A 25,787-nucleotide genomic window follows, 5' to 3' on the forward strand; every position below is an offset into this window, starting at 1 on the left:
TGTATATTCATAATTTGTGTCTTTATTATTATTAATTCAATTATGTTTCAGATTCAGAGAATGGACCACAATTGTGGATTATGGTAATTTAGCAGTTTCATAATTTTGTTTTCCTTCTAGAGACTGTAAGTATGTTTTATTTGTAAAATTTTGTGCTAAATTTAATGTTGTTATTCAATTTAAATTTGTCATTAATCATTTTAATTTTATATGATATACTGTTGAATGTTTGGGAAACTTGTTTAAATTTAAAATTGAAGATCTTTATAACAATGTTGTAATGAACCAATGTTCATCGGGGCGGAGTATGTTCCGTCTTTTCGGTAGATAGGTGACGCTCTTGATGCGCGACGATAAAAAAATATTCCACTTGACGCTTGAACATGAAGAACGACGCATGTCATTATTTGATGCTTGACCATCATCACCGCTATAGGAAGTAATATAAGTTTATTGTTAATAAATGTTATTTCTATGTTCTGTGAAATCTTGAAGTTTTGATTTGAAATTCTAATGCTCGCCCAACCTTGACTCCTAAAAGGAAACGATCTTTGAAATTATGACTCATGAAAAGAGACACCAACGATATATAGTTCAGCGTTCTCATGAAGTTCCAATCAAAACAGTTTTCAACGGACTACCAGTACCTTTGAAAAGGACTTTACGCAAGACTAGCAGAATTTAAAATTGTCTGTTTTCAAGGTGAAGCAATTTTATAAAAGGAAATAAGGCACAATAGACAAATTTCTCATAGTCTTAAGGGAAGTTGCTCGAAACGATGAAAGACTGATAACTTACGAAGTTAAAACTCTCTCTGCACTGCAAATTCGTATTTGTAAATTCAAGTCCGGTAGACATCCAAGGATATGCTTCAGATGCCAATACTTCGGACACTACCAGTTTGGTTATTTTAAAGAACCCCGTTCCCTCAAGTGAACGAAGCTACATTTAACTTACATTTTTAAATTTCAGAAAGCAAGTGAACGAAGCTACATTTAACTTACTTTTAAATTTCAGAAAGAAAAGAAAGCAATCTGTCTGAAATGCCAAATAAACCACTGGAAGGCAAAAATTTGCCTTAAATTTCCGAAATTCAAGAAATAGAGAAGGAGAAATTTTACAGAGAAATAAGAAATTTCATTAACCAAATTTTAAGAAAGAAGTAGAAAAGAAACTCATTCAAGAATATAAGAAACAACTTACCTCGATACTAGGAGACATAAAACAAAATTTTCTTTAAAAACTTCCATTATCTTCCCACGAGATTAAGAAGGAAGTTGGGAGAAATCAAAGAGTGGTGTAGAAGTTATTGAAATACCACTAGAAATGGTGTATTGTATAGTGACACTTGTTAGACAACTGAACATATTTATGAAATGATTTCTCATTGTGAGACTTTGTCTTTGATTTCTCATTTGAGACAAAGTCTCACCTTTTTCACCCTGCCTCAAATTTCCCTCCTTGGGACTCTACTTCCAAGACTTTAATGCGATACACTTTTTTGAGTTAATTCAGCATAGCTTTGACAACTATGCTATAGCTATGAAAGCATTTAGCATTAAAGCATTATAGCATAACTACAGCATAATTGCAAAAACGGGATTTCTTAGTTTCTTGAGAAAGCTGTACTCGCCGAAACCATTGCCGTCGTGGGAGCTAATTATGGAAGCGATACTCGGAATAGTGTTGCAATGATGTTTGCTTGATGATTTATTGTAAATTGTTTTTCGCATGTATTTAGCAAGAAATAAAGGTTTTCATCGCTTTGCACTCCTGATTTTAGTAATTGTGATATTACATATTGAAAACTAAAATTCAGTAAAATGTGAAGAGATCAATAAAAAGTGGAAGAAAAGTTCGCTGGTGTAAAACTCAAAATTAGTCTCAAGACAACAAACTTATTTTGGCTTAAATTTTTAAAACTATCGATCTTGAGGGCGATGAAACAAGCTCCTCTTCTTCAGCAACAAAAACGGAATTATGCCGCTATAGCCAGGATAAAGGAGCCGTTTCGCCTAATTTTGAGACAAAAAAAATTATTTATTATTGAATTAATGGTAAATAGGATTAAATAAAATACAAGGACTCGTTTCATTTGGAGCTCTGGATGAAATAACAATTTCACTCATAAACTAAGAAATAGCTAGAAACCAAGAAATAACTGGAAATAGAAAGTCGGGTACCGGCTGAATTTAGTCTCTGAATATACAATATAATGTAGGAAGATCTTCAAGGATGATTGGAACAAAGACCATTCTTTTTCTAGCAAACCAATGAAAAAGTTAAAATATTTATAACTTTGCTAATGAAAATAAACAGAATGCTATGAACAGTAGAAAAGTATGGAGGAATTTTGACAGATGATATGCAAGTATGAGAACAAAGAGTCCAACACGCTCTGAACACAGTCTTCTGCCGGTATAATTCTAGCCGTCAAGCAAAATGTGATAGGGAAAGATTAGTTGAGAAGAAAGGTAGACAGTTTTTGCACACATACTTTTTTTATTTCGCGCTGAAAAGGTTATCTTTCCGAGACAAGTCATTAGTGTTGGATACGTACGGTCAACGTAATAACTTATGGTCATGGCCATATTTAAAGGGAAGCTGAAGCCCCTCCAGTATTTAAATCCCAGCTACAGAACTAGTTGTAGTATTTTCGGGAGCAAAAAATTTACCCGCTTTCAAAAGTTCATTGCATTTTTTCCAAAAAAGCCTTCGGCATGTGGGTGGGGGCTTTTCCTTAAATCTCAAATTGTGTTCACGCTTTGGGTCCGAGAGAAAGACAAGTGGGCATCCAGAAGTCAGAATCGATTTTAAAAGCTTACTTATTGGTAAATTTTTCAAATTAAGATTTTATCTTATCAAGATAAGATAAATTTTGATAATTAAAAATTATCAAAATTTTGAGCATAAAAATTTGAGCTTATTCGTACCAGAAGGTACGAAGCCAAATTATTTTATACACCGCGCAAGTTGATGACATGAGAGGTTCTTAATCACCATATTAAAGTTTGTAAAGAATTTGCTTATCGTACACAGTGTGTTTTTATTTGTTTATTTTCACAAACTGAGAATTTAATGCTCAACTTGCATATAACATGGTGCTTATGTTTGATGCAATAATTTGTGGGCATGATCAGGAAATATAACACCCTAAAAGAAGTCTTAAGTCATAAAAGAAATGCAATAATAAAAGACACTCATGAACGTTGCAAAATAATTTAATTTGAACAGCGACTTCATTTCAGCTTATGGCACCGAACTATAGAAATGATTTATGTATTATCTCGATGCATTGCGACATTTCCTGCCGGGAAATTACAAGAGGTGGAGCTAACCGAATTATTTTTTCGTGGGTTGGCTTAGCTAGAAGTCCATTTTCTTTTAACCGAAGACAAACATTCCAGGCATCATACTCTGAAAGAAAAATGTGCTATACTTAAAATCCGAACAAAAAATGCGAATTACTTATAAACAAATAAAATATGAATTACGTAAAAAATAAAAAGTGAATTACTTATAAACAAATTAAAAATGTTTATTACTCATAAATAAATCAAAAGCAAGTTCCATAAGAATGATTAAATTTCATTTATTTTAGACAGAATAAATATAGAAGCTGGATATACAAGCATTTTAAGGCAAAAATAAAGTGCGGATTTTCTTTATAAGTTTCTAGATTTCTATAAAACGTGCAAATGCTATGTCTTAAGAAAACAAAGATGCATTCTTTAGTAGCGGAAATAAATTTATTAGTCTACTTCCTTCTCTTGATCCTATTCATAATTGAGTCTCGCCTTTTTTCTTACGTTTCTGATGTTAGATTACTGTAATTTTCATTTCAAGAACGGTGTAAAACGATATAACTTTCACACAGGGCTGTGGAGTCGCAGTCATGGAGTCGGAATCGGGCACATTTTGGGGTAAAAGGAGTCGGAGGTGAAGTCGCTAAAAACAGGTCGACTCCGGTTTTTATTGGACAGTTTGAATTTGAAATGAAATTAAAATGAATTGAAAAAAAATGACAAGCTGAGTTATTTTTATTTATGGACTACATACATTAATAAATAGTTATTTTCTATTTTATTGACATATTAATAAATAAACATATGGAGGAGGATGGATGTGATATTTGCCATTAATAATTAAACTGATTCATTTAGTTACTTCATTTAGTTACAAATCTGACTGGTAAATTTAGGTAAGCAGCAATAGCAGCAAGAACTTCCAAAATTGATGCCATTCTTAAGAAACGAGCAGGAAAAGGAGCAATAATTGATCAAGCAGGCGATAAGGAAGTACATATTTGATGATAAAGAGGTTTTTAGAAAAATAAGAACTTTTCTAGAAGATGTAGATAACATTAATGTTTCACCAACAGAAACACTGTGGAATGATCTTGTAGAATTGAAACTCTTCTTTCTACACCGTGTATAGCCACAAAAAAGTTGCACTCTGAAGAATTGACAGGAGACGAAAATGGAAGAATGGAATGTTTGTTCTCTCTGAAATGGAGGGTTTATTGCAGAAGGAATCATTTCTTCAATGAAGGAAAGAGAAACTAGTTTGCTAGACAATGAGATCTTGCTGGATTCAATATATGTAGATCCAAAATACCGAATTTTCTTGGATGACGAACAAATTAAAAAGGCAAATAAAGCCATCTATGAATTTTCATTAAGAATGAAATTATTCCCAGAATTCCCATCAGGACAGTCAAACTGCAAACATTGCAATTGAGTCTCTATCATCTTCTTCCAGTGATGAATTAGGGCTTGAGAAATATTTTTGGATAGTTAAAAGAGTAACAGCTCTTCTTCTTACTTAAGTTAGTATGGAAAGACTTTTCTCAGCTCTGAAGTTTATCAAATCGGATCTATGGCCCTCCAACAAAGATCTTGCCAAAGCTATACTATTTCTTAGAAATAACTAATGCCAGTTTTTATATTTCATAATAAATACTAATTAATATAAATAATTTGCTATGCCATCATTTTTTTCCTGTAGCACCTATTACTTCTTTCATATAAAAAATAAGTTGTAACCCATGTGTATATGTTTACATACATATATGTATATATTTGAGGGAGTCTGAGTCTTTAAAATTCCAGGAGTCGGAGTCTGTCATTTCCCTCCCGACTCCACAGCCCTGCTTTCACAACCCTCATGGCAATACTAGTATCGGTTTCAGGCTCATCTACTGATACTTTTAAGCTAGATTGTAATATGTTCAATCATATCTAATTCTTTTCTCAGTAAACGTTTCTTTCAGAGAATATTGCTCAAAGCCAGTTTAAAGACACAAATTTTAGATCTGTTTTAGAATAATTATTTTATTACTAAATGGTTGTACGCGGTTAATTAGAGTTTTGAACATATGTCAGCAGCGTTTATAACTTCTAATTAAAATATTTCATTCCTTATGTAACATATCTGGATTGTACTCGGTAATTTAATTCAACATAGTTCAATTAGAGATAATTTTAAACACTTACCTAATTCAAGGTTAGTAAAACAAGATTGAACTTTGTGAGAACAAAGAAGGCAAATAAAAATTCACAATTTTCAAATGATCCAATTACTTTACGCTTATCTTGGAAAAGAAAATATACACTCATGTAGGGCTACCACCCCCGATTAAATTTATTTCATAGGTCTGTAACATCTTTACGAGATATTAAAAAGTTGAATAGATTCTTTTTGCATCAGTGACGGGGATTTTAATCAATATACATATTTTATGAAGATGTTGTGAAAGATCAAACAATGCATTACGAGAAATTCTCCTTTTTTATTCATTTCAGAAATTAATCTTTGATGTGCATTTGTCACTGGTGAACTGAACTTTCTTATAATGTAATTTATGAGTAAAATATTTTTTCTAAAATGAAGAGAATATATATGTTTTGTAGTTTACAAGAATTTTAGATGCTGTTATATTCTTAGCCATACACAGAGATACATAGCTTTGAATAAGATTCATACTTAAAAAGTTCGATCCATACTTACTTTCGCTTATGACTATTGCATTTAAGAGGCCCTTTCCCCTCACAGATTCAACGATGTCCTTTGGTAACCGATTCAGCTCATCTCTCAAAAATTTTCCCATTTCTTCTGAGTTTTGAGCTAATTTTTCCTCCTCGAGCACCTGAAAAAATGTCATATTCCAATTGTAGACATGTAATAAAGTCAGATTTTTAAATCTGAGCAAACTTTAAAGAATGGTGTCAACTTAAAAAGAAAAGACAGATTTCAAGAGATAATCTAAATATAGATTTCTTATTCTAATAGAAGCAAAAATATTCTGCACTGTGTTTTTATAAGATCTATGCAATATAATAGATATAAATATTGGCCATTATAACTTTCAAACTGGTGTTTTCTTCGAACATTTACTTCAAATATAGGATTATTTGGTTCACAATTTGCCCATTGGATGTCACCAGTAGTTGTCTTACAAATCAATACGATCGAATAAGGATTTCGCTTTCCATTCAACAGCAGAAAGGGATTGGAAGTTGCTGCATTTGATCCAAACCTTAAAATTTTTTATCAAGAAATAACAGCAGATGTGGAATTATTAAAAGGAAACTATGGAGTAAATAGTGAAAGAAAAAATGCAATTGAAAATCCAAACACTTCCAAATTATTAAGTAAAATTTTAATAAATTATATGTCGAAATATTTTTATGTAATAATATAATCATGAGAAGCCTACATAATTTAAAACCGATCTATAAATATTTTTTTGATAACTATAACGTAAGCTTTCCATTTCCATAATTAAAACTTTACCAACTTTTAGGAAAAATAAAATCTGCCGTCTCTTGCGCATAAGACCCTTCTCTTGTCAATGTTCGAAAAAATAACTACTATATAAGTACTTCTAATGCCAAGAAGAGTCTAGAAGTTTCTACATCCAACATAAATGAAAAAAATTTTAAATTTTTGGAGAATTGTTTCTTACCCTCAGATTTATACGATCTTTGTTATCCATAAAATTCTACCTTTCTTGGTGTGAAATACGAGGGTCATACCAAAAGTAATGCAAAAAGTCGGTCTAAGTTTTTGGGTAACTGACATGGATCATCCAAATTCCACACATTATCACAGTTACTCTTCATCTATGTAAGAATACTTGCAAAATGAAAATTTTCACAGAATATGAAAAATAATCATTATTCACAACGTACTACTGACGAATTCCTGACAAAAAATGGATACAACCTGTCTGGTATTTATGAAGGTTACAAAACGCTTGTAAAGATGATAGCATTGACAAGAGCAGTGTGCATACATGAATGAAAAAGTTTAAAGAATGGGAAATCAGCATTAAAAACAAACCACAATGGATGACTATCATCTGCAACCAGGAACACTACTCTTCAATAGATCATGATGATTTACTATTCTATAATAACAATGACTATTTTAACTGTGACCTTTCTTCACAACGTGACTGTGGTCACAATACAATCTGAAAAGTAATGGAAGTCGTAAGACTACCATAAAACGGTTACAGCCGAAAACATCGTGGAGAAAGCAACGCAAGACTACCACGTCGTGGTACAAAACATAGTGGGAGAAAAGAAAGCAAAGAGAACATCGTGGTCGAAAATAATGCGGTTCAAAAACGTCGTCGAAAATGTCGTGGTAAAAAATAAAGTACTTACCAAGTGATCGCATGACGATAACATCGCACACATGCGTTTTTCAAATCCCATACTGACATATTATGTAACTGACTTTCGTCATTAACTAACAAATCGACATCCAAAAAATTGATTGCACGCTATACATGAAGATGTTAATGACACTTTAAGAATAAACGGAAACAAAATAAAACTTTCTTTAAAACAATATCATATTAACAAATGTGAAAGTAAATAATTTAATAATTCACTAAGCAATTTTTATAGAGGTAACCTCATACAGTTATTTATCTTTCTTTTTCTAAGCATTTTTAAACTATTTTTCATAAAAAATATCAGTAAGATGCTATAAAAAAGGTTAATTTATTATTAATTATTATTATTAATCCGCACGGAAGCTTGTGGTTCCTTTTTGGTATGACAAGGGCATTATTCTCCTCGATTTTCTTCAAGAATGATCATGCTGTGAATAACAAGCGATATAAATTCAACAAAACTTTGAGAACTATTACGAAAAAGACCCCAACCTGAACAAAACCTGGAATATTATCCATAAGCATCACCATAATGCACACCCTCATACATCTTGGCAATACTCATGCAATCTGTAAACTGGATTTGACACTTTTGTCAACTACTGCACAAGCCTTCCAAAACTATTTTAGTGTCGCAGGATTTGTAATTCTTCGATCTAATGAAAGACAGTCTATAGGAACAATGATTTTCGGACGTAAATAAAGTACAAATGGATGTAAATAAAGTACAAATGGATGTAAAGAAATATTAAAACAGTGAACATCTGAGTTTAAAGAGGATTCGAGAAGTGGGATCAAAAAATGGTTCGAATGATTTGGTTCATTATTTGAACATGGAAAAGTGCAAAGGGGCTATCTACCTATGCAGAGGGAAGCCTTTCGTGGAGGACTATCTAAGGAAACTGGTTCTAACTCACATTACACATAGGAAGCCAGCCTGTTCACCTGGGTTTGAACCTAAGACTACCAGTATTTAAAGATCTTTAACCATTCGTTAACTGGCGGGGTAGATGGCGCAAATGCATTGCTTATAAAGAATACTGTTCAGTCACATATTTAAGCAGAGGAAGTGTCACTCCAAAAATATATGGAGTTTGTACATTCATCATTCTCAAATTACTTAGTAATAACATTATGCAAAGCAATCATAATAAAGCATTTTACGAAGCAAACGTAATAACAACATTATATGAGCCTCATAATAACATTTCATCATTCTCACCATTAGCAGGATAAACATATCATAGAACTTTTCAACAGGGAACTTTCAACAGGAACTCTTCAAAAGTTGTAGAACTCTTTCAAGAGGAAACTTAGGCATCTTTTGGCATTTACCCTTCAACATGACAGAGAACAGATATGATAATTTTCATATTGTTGGAGGCCGAATTACTTTGGATTATCCGATACTGAATAAACAAAATGCCGCTGACACAGTGGATAGTATGGCCTGGATAGCCCGATATCGAAAAACACATTCTGCGAATGGAAAGTTTGAAGCAAAGCTCATACCCCTATTTCATCATAGCCAGTAAATTGTAAAAATGATACTAACCTGCTGCAGGTCCTCTTCAGGAAATTTTTGGGTTTAATCATGAAAATCGAGTCCGCTCTGATAGAACTAGTACAGTCAACTTTGAATTAGGTTACAAGACTGACAAAATAGCTTACCTTCAAAGCTGCAATTGCCACTTTAGAAGCAAGTGGATTACCACCGTAAGTGGATCCATGTTCTCCAGGCCTAATGACAAGCATCACAGGATTATTCGCTAGTACTGCAGACACCTGTAATACGAAATAGAAGTTCAGGAAGTTAAATGATCAAGGTCCCTAAAAGTACACAAGGATGTGTGCTCAAAGAGACTCAGATTTTACCGAAATTATTTTCATCTATATGTTAGAGTATGATGAGTGGTATGACTAATATGGAATTAAGGTAAAGACGAAATTCGACAGGTAGCTCATGGCAAGTTCAACTTTAAGTTCTTTTGTTGTTTTTCTTAAAGTGCTGATTCCTTGGGACGTGCAGTAACATTTCATTAGGTGCACTTTGAGGCCTAAAGTCTGCTTGTACTTCCTAACACTCTGTGTATTATAGTTGAGGATCCTACGTGCGCATAACAACAACTATCGGTCATCAGCACTCGTCCTTGGCTGAACCTCCAGGATGACGAATGTGTGGTTAGAAATTGTTGCCAAAGTCTATGAACCACAGACGGACTCACAGTTAGCCATACGGCCATTTCTGTCTGATTTTGTCCTGCCTCTAGTCTCCCAGTAGTTCTCTATAGCAGTTCTTCGGGCAAATGATGCCTGGAGGTCATTTTTAGAAACTGGCTATCCCAGATTTCTTATCTCAGTATCGCAGCGCTTCCTTTGGAACATCAAATTTTATACTCCTCGCAGAATGATTTATTTCGATTGCAGCGTCACTTATTTGCATATCGCAGTTTTACTCAACAATTGCTACTTCCCAACATGTTCAAATTTTATAAGGATTGGCTTATTTTTGAACGAGTTATCGCTATTTTGTGATTTTTTCTTAATTTTTGGAAATCAATGTATTTATTTTTACAGCTCTAAAACTACATAATTAATAACATCTATTGATCCAACTAAATTACAATATTCTATGAGAAATGTATTTTCTTACCGGATACACACCTCCAGAAAGTGCTTTACCCAACAACAAAATATCTGGTTTTACGTTTTCATGATCAACGCACAGCCATCTGAAATAAAGGTATTTAAAATCAACTCCAATGTCATAAGAAACTAGAGTAGAAAAAAATTCAAAATTAACGTATTTGTACATTTAAGAATACAAGCAAAGAATTTACAATAAAATTTCAAGTAAAAACAAAATCGGAAGCATTAAAAAATGAAAATTCTAAATACGGGTTTCAAAATAAATTTAGAACAAAGGAATCAATTTTATTAGTTTAGACATTTAAAAGAAGTAAACTAATTACGCAATGAAGATACTGCAGTGATTTTATATGCCAAAAAGGATTCGGATTTCTTTCCCTTTCGGCTTGGAACATGCTTTTGGCATAACGGTACAAAGCATGTCACGGCCCCAGATGACCCAGGATCGAGAGGCTTCAACTAATACAATAGATATGAACGCCGACTTTCGCTGATGCCATCTATTAACAAACTTCGCCATTAAGAACTTCAAATAATGTTCTGAAGCCTCTACACAAATAATGTTCCACGGCAACAGCATCAGCGTTTTAAAATAAAACGTTTGTGCTAAGCACAATAAAGTTAATCATTCGGGTGATCTTACTCCCAGAAAAGGACTAATTTGTCTTGGAAAAACATTTTAACTAAAATCTCAAAATGTCGGCCATTCTGACATTTGCATCCATACATGCACTATCGAGTAATCGCCCATCTTAATACCGATTCGGTGCCCGAAGTCTGATAGGTACAGCTTCGCGCAATTTTCTTTATCCATCGGTTGCAAGAGCCCACTAGCAGTCGAACAGTAATATTGCTGAACACTGGTTCTTCGACCCGACCTGAGTTTGAATTTAAGCTAATTGGTTAGCTGCATGGTTGTTTTCGTGATTTTCCTCATGTGTGACGTAGATACCAGCCAGTTTCCCTTAGAAAGTCTTCTATGGAGGCATTCCTTCCCTTAGGAAGATAGTCCTTGTGTAGTTTGCCGTAATGGAATGAAAAAAAGAACCATCGACTGCACGCTAGGATTAATGATTGCTGAGAACATGTTTATTATTCAAAGTTTCTAGAGAACCACAAGCGAAGCCTATCATTTCAGAGCTTGAAGAAAAAATGTAAATCAGGAAGCCTTGTTGTTAACAGTACTGAAGATAGCAACTAATACAGCGATTCATTCAGGAGTATAATGTCATCAAATAATTTGTAAAACACAGTTTGTTAAAAGCTTCCAAGATATCCACGTGTAAACTGTCTGAAATAACGCGACTGCCATTTACATTTGCCAATTAGCTGCGTAAATGAAAATCACATTGAATTACATTTTCTTTTGGAACAAGCATCGTCATATATCTCGAAACTGATTCATTATTGCCAATGATTTAAAGAATTTCTCAGTAAGAATATAGACTTATTGGATATTACGTCACTCACGAGCAACGCCTGGTTCCATCTTTGCTATGTGAAGTCACAATACACGGATACCGCAAGTAAGAATCCTCATGCCATTCTCAACAAAAGAATGCATCTAAAAGACTAGGACACCAGACGCTTTTCATGAAATCAGATTATCAGACCCTTTTCTTTGAACAGGTTGAAACACAGAAATGTTTCTCAGTATTTTAATGTACTCGTAGTTCGCGAACTAACAAGTTGATAAACTAGAGAATGATTTCTTCCAAGAGAGCTTCAAACTTACCACACTTCTAAAGCCAGTATGTTTGAGATTTAACGTCTCTTCGGCTCTCGAAGTGTTACGTCCAAAGGTTTTGTCCGCAGAGTTCTCCAGGTTTACAATTCTTACTTATTCTGGAGGTCACTTGAAAGCATACTGCAATAAGCCTAAGAGTATTTAACAGCTGGAAAACATCACACAGACGGCTGAAGCAATATCGTCATGGTGAATTATAGTCAACTTTTTATTAAATGCAGCAAAGAATTTATCTGTTACGCTACGAATAGGGATTATTTTCAAAAATTTCAATATCGATATGACTGTGAAGACACAAGCGCTTTGCGTCCAAATTTCCGTTTGAAGTCTTTCCCTTTTAAAATTACATCGCTTCTTCTGAGTAAAGTTCTCTGCGAATTACGCTGTACAGCACTAAGAAGATTCAAGTGTAAAATTACATGCAGCAGTTTAAATAAATTTCTGAAATTTATATTTTTTAACATTTTTCCTATGATCGTTTCAAATACATTAAACACAGTTTGTATAAAATTAAGACATTTACTATCCAGAAATTTCCCTGGGTTTAACTGAGAGACTGGTTCGCATTCACATTACACATGGAGAAAACCACAACCATGCAGCCAGCCCGTTCGTCAGGATTCGAACCCCAGACCAACTACCAATGTTTCAAGAGTCTTTATCGGTCGGCCGCTGGTGGACCTGAAACAACCTCGGGAAATTTGCAAGTGCAAAATTGTAATGAGCGGTGGGAATTTCCAGTCGGAAATATTGTGATAGCTACTATACGAAGTCTGCAGAATAGTAGCATTTTTATGCCTCAAAATTAGGCATGACAAAGTATATAAATTCATAAAAAACACTCATCATCCCAGATCAGTTAACGAATTGCTAAAACAAAAATTTACAGGAAAGAATATTCTTGACAGACCTGAATTATTTCAGCCTTTAAGGTAGATCCAGTTATGCATTAAAAGCCCTTAGGCATTAGAATCAAAGTTTTTTTTTTGTTTGTTTGTTTGTTTTGTTTTGTTTCCTATAAAAGTTGTGATATGGATGTATCTTGATGCAAAATAACTAAACTGGTGATTTGCAAATGATATATTGTTCCGTTCTACGGGTTCGTGGATTTGGAGTGATTGATGACAACACTTGATGAAGAAACAAAACAATTCATTAGTCAGTATTTCACATGACAGTTCCAAAATGATTTACATATATATATCCTAATATACACAGGAGTTTAAATATTTAGCAATGGTTATTGAAATTTTGGTACTCTTCTGTTGTCGGGATCGGATTCAGAAATATACGTATGCATGTATGGATGAATGGATGGATGTGTTCATGCATGCAATATATGCATATGAATGTGTGTATGTATGCACATACAGATAATGAAACTGGCCTGATGCATTGACCGTACATACACGTAGAATGTTGAGTCCGTCATGAAGAGCAAGAATTTTGATTGTGCAGAATGGTTGCACTTAGAAGCAGTGTAACACCAGGGCGCCTGGGTCAAGAACCCTACCCCTTCTTGAACACGTAGGTTGTTTCGAATGCTGTCATGAGTAACTAACATAAGACATAATAATTTTTTTCTATAACTTATGATCACATTTTTAAGTAAATGTATAATATGATATTCTAGCAGAAATAAAGTGTGCGCCCAGTTCCAATAAAGACCTGAAAATGCCATCTGGGAGAGCTGAGAAAGGGGAAAAGAGCTGGCTTTAACCTAAGTGCATAAAATACATACATTCATATATACATACAGTACAGATAGTGTGAGTCAACTGGTGCACTTAAAAATCATAGAATAAGTCATAAAGTACAGTACAAGTAAAGTAAGACAAATTAAACAATATGAGTACTAAGTACTAATATGAGTACTAGGCCGTTTACAATTATTTGGGTGATTTACATTACAATCGTAGACCCTTATAACAGGATTGTTGATACTTGCGAGGTTAGCATAAAAATTCCGGGCAAGCCGGCAATAAAAATATTTCAGTTCAATGCCTAATTCATCACGAAGTTTTTAATTTCGAATGTACCAGGGAGAGTTGGTGATCTGTCTTAGGACACAATTTTGTGTCTGCTGTAACTTTTTCCTATATGATTTGCATGAATATTCCCAAACCGGGCAGGCATAACATAGTATAGGACGCAATACAGTTTTATAAATAAAGCAACTCGTTATCTATTGGAAGAACACCGTTTCGAGAAATTAAGGGGTGAAGTGTAGCTTTACTAACTCGAAACTTTTTAAGGATAGATCTTATGTGTGGATATTGCGCAGAATGCTGATCCAACCATAAATAGGAAACTTGCAGACCAGGCAGATTAAAAACTGGAGTTCTACTGTATATTTATTTTAGACAGATCGCACCATTAGTTTATGAGCTGTTGCCGACTTTAAATATTCACCAGCTTGATCAGACAGGGAGCAGATATGTTAAAGCAGGACCTGTTATTTTACATAAGAGTAAACACACTGCCAACAACCGAGCGAGCTAGAAAATATTCAACAGCTTATCAAAAAATTGACGCGATGTTGAGAATTCCATGATGAAAAAAATTGCAGGAACTAGACAATTTTGAGCTAATTAGAACTTTTAGAAATTATACTTCGGAGAGGCCTTTTTTATACACACGCATACATTTAAATGTATTAAACAAAAAACGGAAGTCATTGCGGGCATAATGAGGAAATTGTTTCGAGAAATTGAAAAAAAGAAATCAATTTTAAATTTAGTCTAATTTTATAGAAGGTGAAAATGACGAAAGTAATTCTGGAGAAAGCGACAGCATGGCAACATGTAATAATATTTTTTCATAATTATAATATTCATCACTTATAAATGACTAGAAAGCCCCAGATTGTGTAACGAATCGAATAATGCTTTAAATTAAAATGACTAACCAATGAATCTGTGCCCTGTCCAACATTCAACCCTTGATTTCAGTCCCCAATTATCTGTCTCAAATAGATCAACTTTTTTCCCAATGAACTCCTGTGGGACCCTTCATGTCGAATTTTGATGCAGAGATCCTTACAATCTCATTGGTTCTGGAAAACCTCAAGATAAAGATCGAGTTTCTCTAAAGCAGTTATTCTAGTCGATTCCAAAGCAGCCATCCAGGCTGTAATTATAAATCATGACACAGATCATCTCGGAAATAAGACAAATCTTGAACTTTCTTTATAAAGACAACAAAACAATCTTTTTTCAATGGATCACTTCACACGTAGGTATTGACGGTAACGAAAAAGCAGACTCATTAGCCAAGAGATGAACACTTGCTCTACAAGACAGCAAACCACATCCACTTAAAAAGTCACTTAAAAAGCATATTTTTGAGAAATTAATGAATACTCTTAAATCTGACCAGGCAGCAAAAGCAACAGGCAAATCCTGGGCTAGTATTCAAGACACATGGAAAAGTTTTGTCAAAAGCCCCCTAAAGAGACATATTTATATGCCCAGAACTAGATAAAGAGTCTCAGAAATGTGGTGAGAAGTAAACTATATTGGAATGCCAAAGCTTTCACGAACTCCTTGCAAAGACTACATCTCCTTATGTTCCTTTCCTTGTTGTTTAAATTTTTAACTTTTTACACTTTGTTGCCATGTTCCTTTATTCTGATTATATTATTCTTTATAAATGTTTGTTCTTTTTTATTGTTTATCATTGTTCATGTGCGATACTTGAGCTGTTTTATATGCTTGGACTGGTATTTTCAATAAAGCCACATGTAAAAACAACATCTGTCCCTAATAATAATTTTTATATGTTGACAACGGTGTTGAGCGCACCGAGAGGGCTCAACTTTTCGACTGCTCGTCGAGCACACAAAGAGCACAATGTAAACTCGTCGAGCGCACAAAGAAAACAAAAAATTTTTGACTGCTTACTCAAATTGTTTTTGATTACTCTCATTTTCGAAAACATTACTTGTAAACACTGATCAGCTGAGTGCGTCCCCGCCACACCACAATTTTTCTTATTTTCCTCTTTATGAATCATTAACTAAGACGCTGATGTCATTGCTAACGATGAAAATAATAATTAAAGCAACACTAAATAATAATTAAAGTAAACAATAACTAGATTAGACAGATTGTATTTACTAGAATATTAAAAATTCTCTATTTTTAAATACATAAAAATAACACCTTACCTGTTTTCCAAAACAAAAGTTTTAAAACTTAGAATTCCATTTTAAATTACTGCCATCCACAAATTCAAAAGCATAATTAAATGAAACAACTGGATATTTTCTAGTGCTTTCAAATGTTCTGCATATTTTGTTTGTCTGCATATTTTGTTCATCTAAATTTGTAAAAAACATGCCGGAACAGCAAAACAATTAACTCAAATTTAGAACCTTTTCTACAAATCTAAGCAGTAATAACTTTTACAGGTGCTTCTTTTTTTTCTTTTCTTTTTTCTAATATAAAATTTTGGCATTAATTTAAATGCTTGTAATGAAAACACAAACGGCTTACAACGAAATGTTTATTTCTCTTTTGGTAATATTTTTTCTTATCGTCACAGGGAAATATTAAGCGAAAATGTTATAAGTAAAGTAAGAAATATGAAGAAAATATTTTAAAGATATGTTTATTCCTTAAAATATACTAAATCTGCTTTCTTCCAAATAAAAACATTAATTGCACTTTTAAAATTATAATTTCTATAACGCAGATTTTTAAATATTTCTGATAGTAAGAACAAGTGCTTGTGGGGATTATTATATGGGATACCAGACTGGCTGAGAAACGCAAAGAAAGTTTCAGCATCAGTCGCAACAGAATTTTTTTATTAATAAAGTTATCAAAATTCTATTCAACAATCCGCATTAAAGCATTAAATTCTGACATATTTTGCCATAATAACAATTTGACTTCAGAAATTTAGAATTTCCTTTCAAATCTTACATTTATAACTTCCACATACACAACATTAATTTTCCCAACCTTCTTCCATTGAAAAATGTATTTTCGAAAATCAGTTGTAATTGGAAATGAGAGTAATTTGAAAAAGTATTTAATTTAGGAAAAGTTAAAACTCACAGAACAAGCGCAATACTTTAGAAGAAGTCTTCTTTCTAATGAGGTTAAAATGTCAACATGTTTATTAGTCAAAAACAAACTGATTTGCCCCGATATTAATTCAGTACACAAAACGTCAAAAAAGAAATATCAATATGTTTGGCTATTTTTTTCACAGAATGGAAATTCTTTAAATACAAGGCGCTGTTCACACATATACAGTTTGCCTAGAGGAAATGTTTTATATACTCTCAGGATCGAGAACGCTTGAAACTGGAGATTAAACATACTCTGAGTATTCCTTGGACTAATATTTTTGGCTAAATCATATTAACCTTAAGAGTGGAAGGCTAGACTCATATTTTGTAATTTTTCCATTCAGAAAATCTCCAAACTTGGCTGACTTACTTTCCAGTACGACATAATCCAGTCTGAACCTCATCAGCTATCCAAAGAACGTTGTACTTTTCACACAATTGTTTCACGCTTTTCAGATAACCACTGTCAGGTATTACTACTCCAGCTTCTCCTTGAATTGGTTCCACCATGAATGCGCAGACATTTTTGTCTTTCAAACGTTCCTTTAAAAATGAATACAAGTACAATAATATTATCAGATTGACTTGATATATTATAAATTAATACACAATGATAAAAATATTGCGCGTAACATTACTTGACGCTTTTAAGAAACAATGTAAAGGGATAGTTCGTAAATCATTTACAGTGAAAACAAAGTGAATGTTTTATGTATTATTAGTCTCTTTTCTCCTTCTCTTCCCCCCTCCCCTGAAAGCACACACATTGAAGTGGGGAAAACTGACTGCTTGACTTCGGAATACATTGTGGGATTTCGTTCCTAGTTCCCCTCCCCCCCAAAATAGTTTATCTATGGAAATTTAAAGAGCTGATTTCATAGTGCAGACGGCAAAATTTCAGACTGCAGATTTCAACGTAGGTGGCAGATTTAAGAGACTTTCAACAAGTCTGAACAATAGGTGTAGTGAGACGTGCCATAACATTTAGGAAACACAAAATTTGGATTTTTCTGTTTCACTATTTCATGAATGCACCTGTAGCACAAGAAATCTGGTAAAATATCAAACAATAGTAGTGCGCCTGGATAACTAGACCATCATGATACCACAGCTTAACTTGCAACGCAGAGTTCTGCCACTTGCTCGGGAACACCGTCATTTTTTGGGGGGGAGTTACTCAGTTATCACAATAAATGATGTGATCGCGGGACTTCGGCAATTCGATAACTATCCCCTAATGATAACAGCCACCGCAATCGCATTAAGCGGCGTCTTCTGTATGCCATTTCCCATAGCCAGTTACCATAAAAATCTAGATTCTTGCTGCAAGGCAAGGTTTAAAACAACACTTTATTCTCATCTCTCTAAAACTCTTGGAAATAATTCATATGGTAAGAAAATATCCAGTTTTAACACAAATTACAAGGAACCCAAAGTTGTCCACCAGTCCTGCTGCAGCGCGAATGGGTGCTGTACAAATACATGGGTGGGCACCGGCGGTCCGCGGTGCAAATACTTTAAAACTCTTTGGCTGCGGCTGGCTTTTGCTCACTTCTGTGCTACAGTAATCCTGTCGCTTTCAATGGCTTCTCTAACAGTTCCTCATCTAAGATGTCAAAACTTTTAATGCTGCTGGAACTGCATTCTGTGTTGTCAGCAAGTCATTGTCACCATTGCAAATGTCTTCATCCCCTGCCAGTCTGTTTCCCGCGTGCGATAGCCTCCAGAATCATCATGAGCATTAGATATACCCGTTTTCTTGAAGGTCTTTACTATTATTGCTTTATCAATCAGAACCTTCACCCAAAATCAATTAGTAAGGCGAAAACGATCGCGGAAGAATCCACTTTAAAGGGAAGCTTACTTTCTGAATGCCTTGAGAAAAGTATCTTTTAAAAAACAAGATCACCACGATTGAAATTTAAGGGTGAAAGAATCAAATTATTTCCTTTTGATGAAGACGAATTAATTTATAAAAATGATAATTAAAAAATTTTTCAGAAACTTTTTCTAAAATGCTGATTGGAAAAGTACTCTAGATACATTTCGTCCCATAACCGACCCTTTGTTTTTTTCGGGGGGGGCGGATTTCAGTGCCTTTTGCGAGGAACGTTTTATCAGTAAAAAAAAAAAAAAAAGAATACCATACGCTTCGCAGTCCCTATCACATCCATCAAAGTCAATACATCTGGCACTGTTAAAGGGAAAAAAAAAAAAAAAAAAAAAAGAAACAGGCTCAATGTTAAAAATATTAAGTCTATATTTTTTTCCTAATTAATATCGTTCCCATTAAAAATAAAACACAGTTTTACCATCAAGTGCAATATTAATATTGGCTATATTGCAGTCGATAATCAACATTAAATTCTGTATTCGCTTGCCATATTTTTGGTCAAGATAATGAGCCCAGAAACTCTGAAAGGTTGAACATCCATTTCATGAAACGTATATTTAGATTTGAAGACTTATCTTCAGAAGATTTCTAGGAATGTCTAGGAATGCGTCACGTCACACTGGTCGGGAAATACTGGTGCGAAGTACGTAAATGTTGTTTGATTAACATGTGAAGGACGCAAGTGGATTCATCATGTAAGATGACAGACTACAGTAAAAAAACAGAGCCCGTACTTTTAAAGTTTGCTTACGGTGTTGGAAGCTAATAGTAAATATCTAAACAAAATTACGTTTTTGTCTAATGGTAATTTAACTATTCTTTTCGCGGCGAAATTAACTCTTACCTCTAAAGCGTTCAAGTCATTGTAAGGCACTATTTCAAAGCCAGGCATGAAAGGTCCAAAGCCACTATAACTGGTTGGATCAGTCGAACTGGAAATAGCGGCTAAAGTTCGTCCCCAAAAGTTTCCTTCAGCAAAAACAATTTTAGCCTTGTTTTTCTCGATACCTTTCACTTCATAACCCCATTTTCTTGCCAATTTGCATGCCGTTTCACCAGCTTCCACACCTAGAAAAGGATGGCATATACCTGAACTCTCGCACGAAATATAAATGGAATTTTGTAATTAAATAATAAGTGCCTTAAATACAAGCATAGTATTAAAGATTATTGAAATGATGGCAGGACCTTCAATATTAATATATGTCGGGAGCAGTGTATCTCTTCCGATCTAACTTTTGCATCACATTCCACACTATGCATTAATTATAAAACTTAATTTAAATATCCAGAGTACTGTAAAGCTAAATTACAAAATTTTATCTAGGTGGAATGGAAACAGTTCTAGGAACTGGATATTGATAGGTCGCGTGGATGACTATCTAAAAGCGTAGGACTCTCGTTCAGGATGCTATAAAATATACATTCAATTTGGGTTTCCTAGAAAGTGTTTAATACTTTATATATATAGTAGTAAAATGGAGTAAATTACCCTGCCAAGGTTTGTTTTAAATTCAGTGGTAAAGATCACCTTTTAAAAGATGGCATCATTCCTGCATTCTAATTCAGGAAAGAAAATTAAACATTTTTGGCGTTGTATTTGGTATGCATTACAGCAAAATTGGTTCTTGAAATCTGAAGTGTTACGGTTTTTGTTTACATATTAGATAATTAGTATCTAAGCTAGGCCAGTGAAGTAGCTAGTTTATCTCCGTTGTTACAAAAATTTAATTTTGATTTTTTTCTCCACTTTTTAAACGTTTAAACTGCAAGAAAATTATTTTAAGACATCTTAAGAGCAAAGTTAAAATCTGAAAAATTAAATTTCAAATTATTTTTAATATACTGTTTTACGCTGAAAGAAGTAAATTTTCATATTCTCAAAGTTAAGGTATCACGTACTGTAAATAAACAAAAAATCGACTGTTCATGATTTTATATTAAAATTCCATTTCTTACAAGTACTTTAAATCAAACCCTGTGTCAAAATTCGCTTGAGAACCTAAGTGATCATGAAAAGATTAAACGATTTTTATCATTTGAAGAACCAGATGGTTTGTTTACATCTACTGTTCGCCCACCAGTGGCTCAGCGGTAAAATCACTGAACACTAGTAGTTCTGATTTAGGTTCGATTCCAGACGAAAGGGCTGGCTGCAGGATTTTTGTAGTGTTTCCCCTTATATAACGTGCTCCCTATAAGTAACTGGGGGTGTGCCAGCATCCCTCACCATAGGCAGGTAGCCCTAGTGTGCTTTGCCATAATCAATCAACCAACCAACCAACCATTTGCTCATCAGCAAATTCTTCAGCTTCCCCATGAACTGTATACAAAATGCTTCTGTATACAGTTTTATGCGAATGATAGCAATCATGGCAAAATTTAACTTAGTAACGCATTTTAGCTACATATTATTCATTTAAAGAATTTAAATGAACTTGCAAGATTTCTAGGAAGTTTCATTTTTCAATTAAGATTTAATAAAAATGTGATGCCCCTGTTTGCCAGTATAATTATGTTTTGGTCGATTTAGAATTTTAAGAAATTTTGATTAATTGTATAAACACTGTATTTATATAAAATGGTGAATTATTGTGCACCAAACAGAAACTTTTGGAACCATAAATTTCAAATCATGAAAACTTCCACTCGTCGTTTTCATTGTCTCAATTATGATCGTTCACGTGTAAATGCAGTTTGAATACATAATTAATCCATATGTACAAACTAGCTTGTAAATATACTTCTGTTTCTTTATAAATTGTTTGCGAGTATAATTGCTCCGAAACTTTGGTCATCTTTCTCTTTGGTCAAAATCTTTTGAAAGATTTTATAAACCTTACCTATTAAATTATTAAATTTTCAGAAATTACCTTTAGTTTTATTCTGAGGGAAAAAAAAAACTCCATTTTGGAGTCTCAAAAAAATTAAATAAGTATAATTCGATTATTTTTCAAAATACGTCAGTTTAATTATACATTAATTTGGGAACAATTACAGCTGAAATTAGTGATTCATTCTTTGTTGACGCTACGCGCAGTGTGCATTACAATTTTATAATGACGAAGACAGTATTTTAATATGTATTTGATTTAAAATCTGGGAAATATAATAAATTAACAAACACAATATTCAGAATAATCTAAATAAGCATTCGAAATTTCACGATCATAAGCCACGTTGTTTTAAATTGTGTTAAATTTCTGACATTTTAAAAATGCGCGACCTCTTAAAAACAACAGATTAAAAACTGAATATGTATTTAAATATATTTTATTTATTATAATATATTTTATTTATTATAAGCCAAATCTTTCACCTAGTTCTTGCTACAGGAAGTATCTTATAATGTGTTAATTAGTGTGTGTGTATTTAATTATGGCAAAGCACACGAGGGCTATCTGCCTAAGGGGAGGGATGCCTTTCGTGGAGGACTTTCTAAGGGAAACTGGCTCGTATACACGTTACACATGGGGAAAACCACGAAAACGCCTATGCAGCCAGCCCGTTCGCGGGATTCGAACCTCGGACCGAACTACCAGTGTTCAGCGACTTTACCGCTCGGCCGCTGGTGGGCAATGTGTTAATTAGAAGCTCAAATCATTAATCAGTCAGCCAATCAGAGAAGAAATTGACGGAAAACAGCAGTAGCCTTTTTAGAAGAAATCAGACCTAAAATTAAACTACCAGCTTAATGCTGTCGGCTATCCGGACGGTATGGGTTTTAAGCAAGAGAGAGACTGTTATATTCCGGTTTTTTTTATTAGTCCAAAGGGGCTTTGTCCCCGAGGGACTATTGTTTTCCGTTTTGCAATTTTACGTTGAATCTCTCTGAATGTCCGTTTCACTTTTTAAACTTTTGCCACCAAATATTATCGCCCTGTATTATATTTGAAGAAATTAAATAATGAAGAATCTGCATAAACGTATGTATGTTTTTCGCATTGTAATAAAACAATGGTACCTAGAGCCATCCAATTTTAAATGACGTAATCCTACTGCGATTATGGGCACCTGGTGGCCCAAATTTGAAATTTGTCTTATAATCGATTTAATATTTTTTATAACTAACGAATTTTTTATTAACAAACTCAAGGAATTCAAAGCGAGCAATGGCAACGTTGTACAGAAAGAACATTTTTATCTCCAGCGCGCGAGATTGTGTATCGGAAATTCTCAAGATATTCTCAATTTAAGATTATTTTGCGATATTGTCCTTGAACTGAATTTTATGGTTTAAGTGCAAAGAACATTATATTTAATAAATAAAGATAACACACAAAATGTTAAAAAAACGCCCCTTTGGACGTAATTTAAAATCTGAAAACATTCAGATTTATTTATTTTTTTAAATTTTATTTTTAAAGCTCAAACGGGGTATTAGTCTCTAAATCGGATTTTGTGACGAATCGCTATACACGAGTCGTTTCACTTTTCATTCGAGTCTGTGGCCATTTGGCAGTATGTAAAATATTTATCCTTCAAATCGAATCTGTCTGTGTCGGTGAATAAATTAAGCTACCTGAAAGCAATAATTGCAGTTCGTTAAAATATTCGTTTCTTACTCTGGAATCGGATTGATTTAAATAATGAAAATGCTTTTAATTCATGATCTATTCAATTAAAAATGCTCAATATTTTCATAGATTGACATTACATATTTTTTTAGTCCAAAAGGCATGTTAGTCCTGAACGGGATATTGGTCTCGAAACGGCATGTGTTGAATCACTATAAACGGCGTATCACTTTTTATATTTTTATTAGCAAATGTTATTGCCCTGTATTATATTTAAAAGAATTAAATAATGAAGAATCTGCATGAATGTATGCATTTTTCTCGTCCTGTGAAAAAACAGTACCTAGAGACTTAAGAATTTTGAATAACGCAGTCCTTCATCCAAACGTGTGTACCTGGAAGCCCGAATTTTGATTTCGAATCTATTTCATATTTTGTAAAACTTTAACGAATTTTTGATTAACAAAGCCAACGATTTTAAAGCGAGCAATGGCAACACTGAATTTTATTTCCAGCGCGTGAGACTGTCTATCGGGAATTCTAAAAATACGTTATTTTAAAATAATTTGTGATTTTATTGTTGAATCGAACTTTTATGCAGCGCCAAGAACGTGATATTTAAGTATAAAGTAAAAACACAAAACATTATTAATAAAAAGACAAAAAAAGGAGGGGGGACAGACAAGTGTATGAAAACACTTAATCGAGAATTGGGAATTCTAAATGTATGCCGAGTTTAAAATTTTTGTAATTTTTGTAATTGAATTGCATATGGTGTAAGTGCGAAGAGAATGATGCTTAATAATAAAGCTAAAATGAGGAAAAAAATTGTTAGCAGGGGTTGAGCGAAATAGCAGCCTGTGAGCCCAGCGCGACCGTAAAAAACCTCAACAAACACTTCTAGGCAGCCGTAAAAATCTAAAACCTTTCCGAACTTTTTTTAAGCAGCAGAAAAGGTGCTATTAGTATCAAAACACACTTTTTCTCCGTATCACTTTTGTGTCCAAATCACTTTTAAAGTTCTTGACACCAAATATTATCACGAAGTATTATTTAAAAGAAAAAATTAAATAATGAAAAATCTGTATGTATATGTTACCGTGAAAGACCGAAATTGGAGATTTCGACTTTCACCGGAGAACCTCAACATTCACTAAACACATCGGTGAAAGATCGAATATTGCATTACATTCTTGTACATTCGGACCCTCACCGGTGTATGTCGACAATCACAGGTATGCTCTGGTGTAGGTCGAAAAGAGAGGAGTGTATGTACACGCTATCATTGCATAAGGAAGTATTGCACAAAATAAATGCAATTGTAAAAGCAAGGGCCCCTTCTGAAATTCAAAGTGTCATAGCAGTTTAAGTTGTTGCAATACATAAGATTTGAATCACATAATTTAGTAAGTTTTTAATTTCTATATTTTCCTTTCTCATTTTGAATGTACTGCGTGTTTTAAGTTCTTGTGTTCTTAAATTCTTATTTTAAGTCTCAAGTGCGTTTTTTCGCGATTGAATTACTGAAAAGGTACAAATTCACAAAAACAAATACTCATAGGTACAAAATTCTATTAAAACGATTCATAGAAAATAATGAAACTTTCATAACTAGCTATTTGCATGCAATAATAAAATCGTTTAAGAAATCATAAAAATTCTTATCTTACCAGTATTCATTGGAAGAACTTTGTCATAACCAAATTTCTTTGTGATATACTCCTCGTATTCTCCGAGCACTGATGTGTAGAACGCTCTTGAGGTAAGAGTGACAACATCCGATTGCGCATGAAGAGCTTCAAGAATTTTTGGATGGCAATGGCCTTGATTGACAGCACTATAGGCACTTAAGAAATCAAAATAATGTTTGCCTTCTACATCCCACACAGAAACGCCTGAGGAAAGTAAAATGACTGAATTAAAATAAAATGTTTAACAAGAAACTATTATTTAACAAGAAAATTAGACACATCTGTTAGGAAGTAAGGAAAAATTTTATTTTCAGAGGGGGTATCAAACTTTTTTTTTTTTTTGGTAATAACAGGAAGTAATCGATGGTCCTCTTGTTTTGTATTACAGCAGAAAGCAATTGAAACCATAAACCTTTTTACTTCCTTGTACGAAGTAAAAAGGAAGTATTGTAATCGCGAAAAGTTTCAGGCAGCATATTTCAACGAAAATATCCATTTTGATCGCTATCGAATGCAATTTAA

At 33.6% G+C, this 25,787-nt stretch overlaps 1 protein-coding gene across 2 annotated transcripts in view; it reads right to left on the reverse strand.

Moving 5' to 3' along the window:
- Positions 1-3,205: 3,205 nt before the first annotated feature.
- Oat (Ornithine aminotransferase precursor) overlaps positions 3,206-25,787 on the reverse strand; it is a 51,538-nt gene continuing 28,956 nt past the window's right edge. For both annotated transcript variants that reach the window (XM_035368312.2, XM_035368313.2), the window contains exons 3-9: positions 25,245-25,469; positions 19,902-20,125; positions 17,534-17,706; positions 10,341-10,419; positions 9,359-9,472; positions 6,010-6,148; positions 3,206-3,417 (exon numbers count right to left, since the gene is read on the reverse strand). In XM_035368312.2, the coding sequence (XP_035224203.1) occupies positions 3,263-3,417; positions 6,010-6,148; positions 9,359-9,472; positions 10,341-10,419; positions 17,534-17,706; positions 19,902-20,125; positions 25,245-25,469 (1,109 nt within the window). In that variant the 3' untranslated portion in view covers positions 3,206-3,262. The remainder of the gene's footprint in view (positions 3,418-6,009; positions 6,149-9,358; positions 9,473-10,340; positions 10,420-17,533; positions 17,707-19,901; positions 20,126-25,244; positions 25,470-25,787) is intronic.

Source organism: Stegodyphus dumicola, chromosome 5, assembly GCF_044657685.1.
Source record: "Stegodyphus dumicola isolate Sdum_Otavi_A_Nest chromosome 5, ASM4465768v1".
NCBI lineage: Eukaryota > Metazoa > Arthropoda > Arachnida > Araneae > Eresidae > Stegodyphus > Stegodyphus dumicola.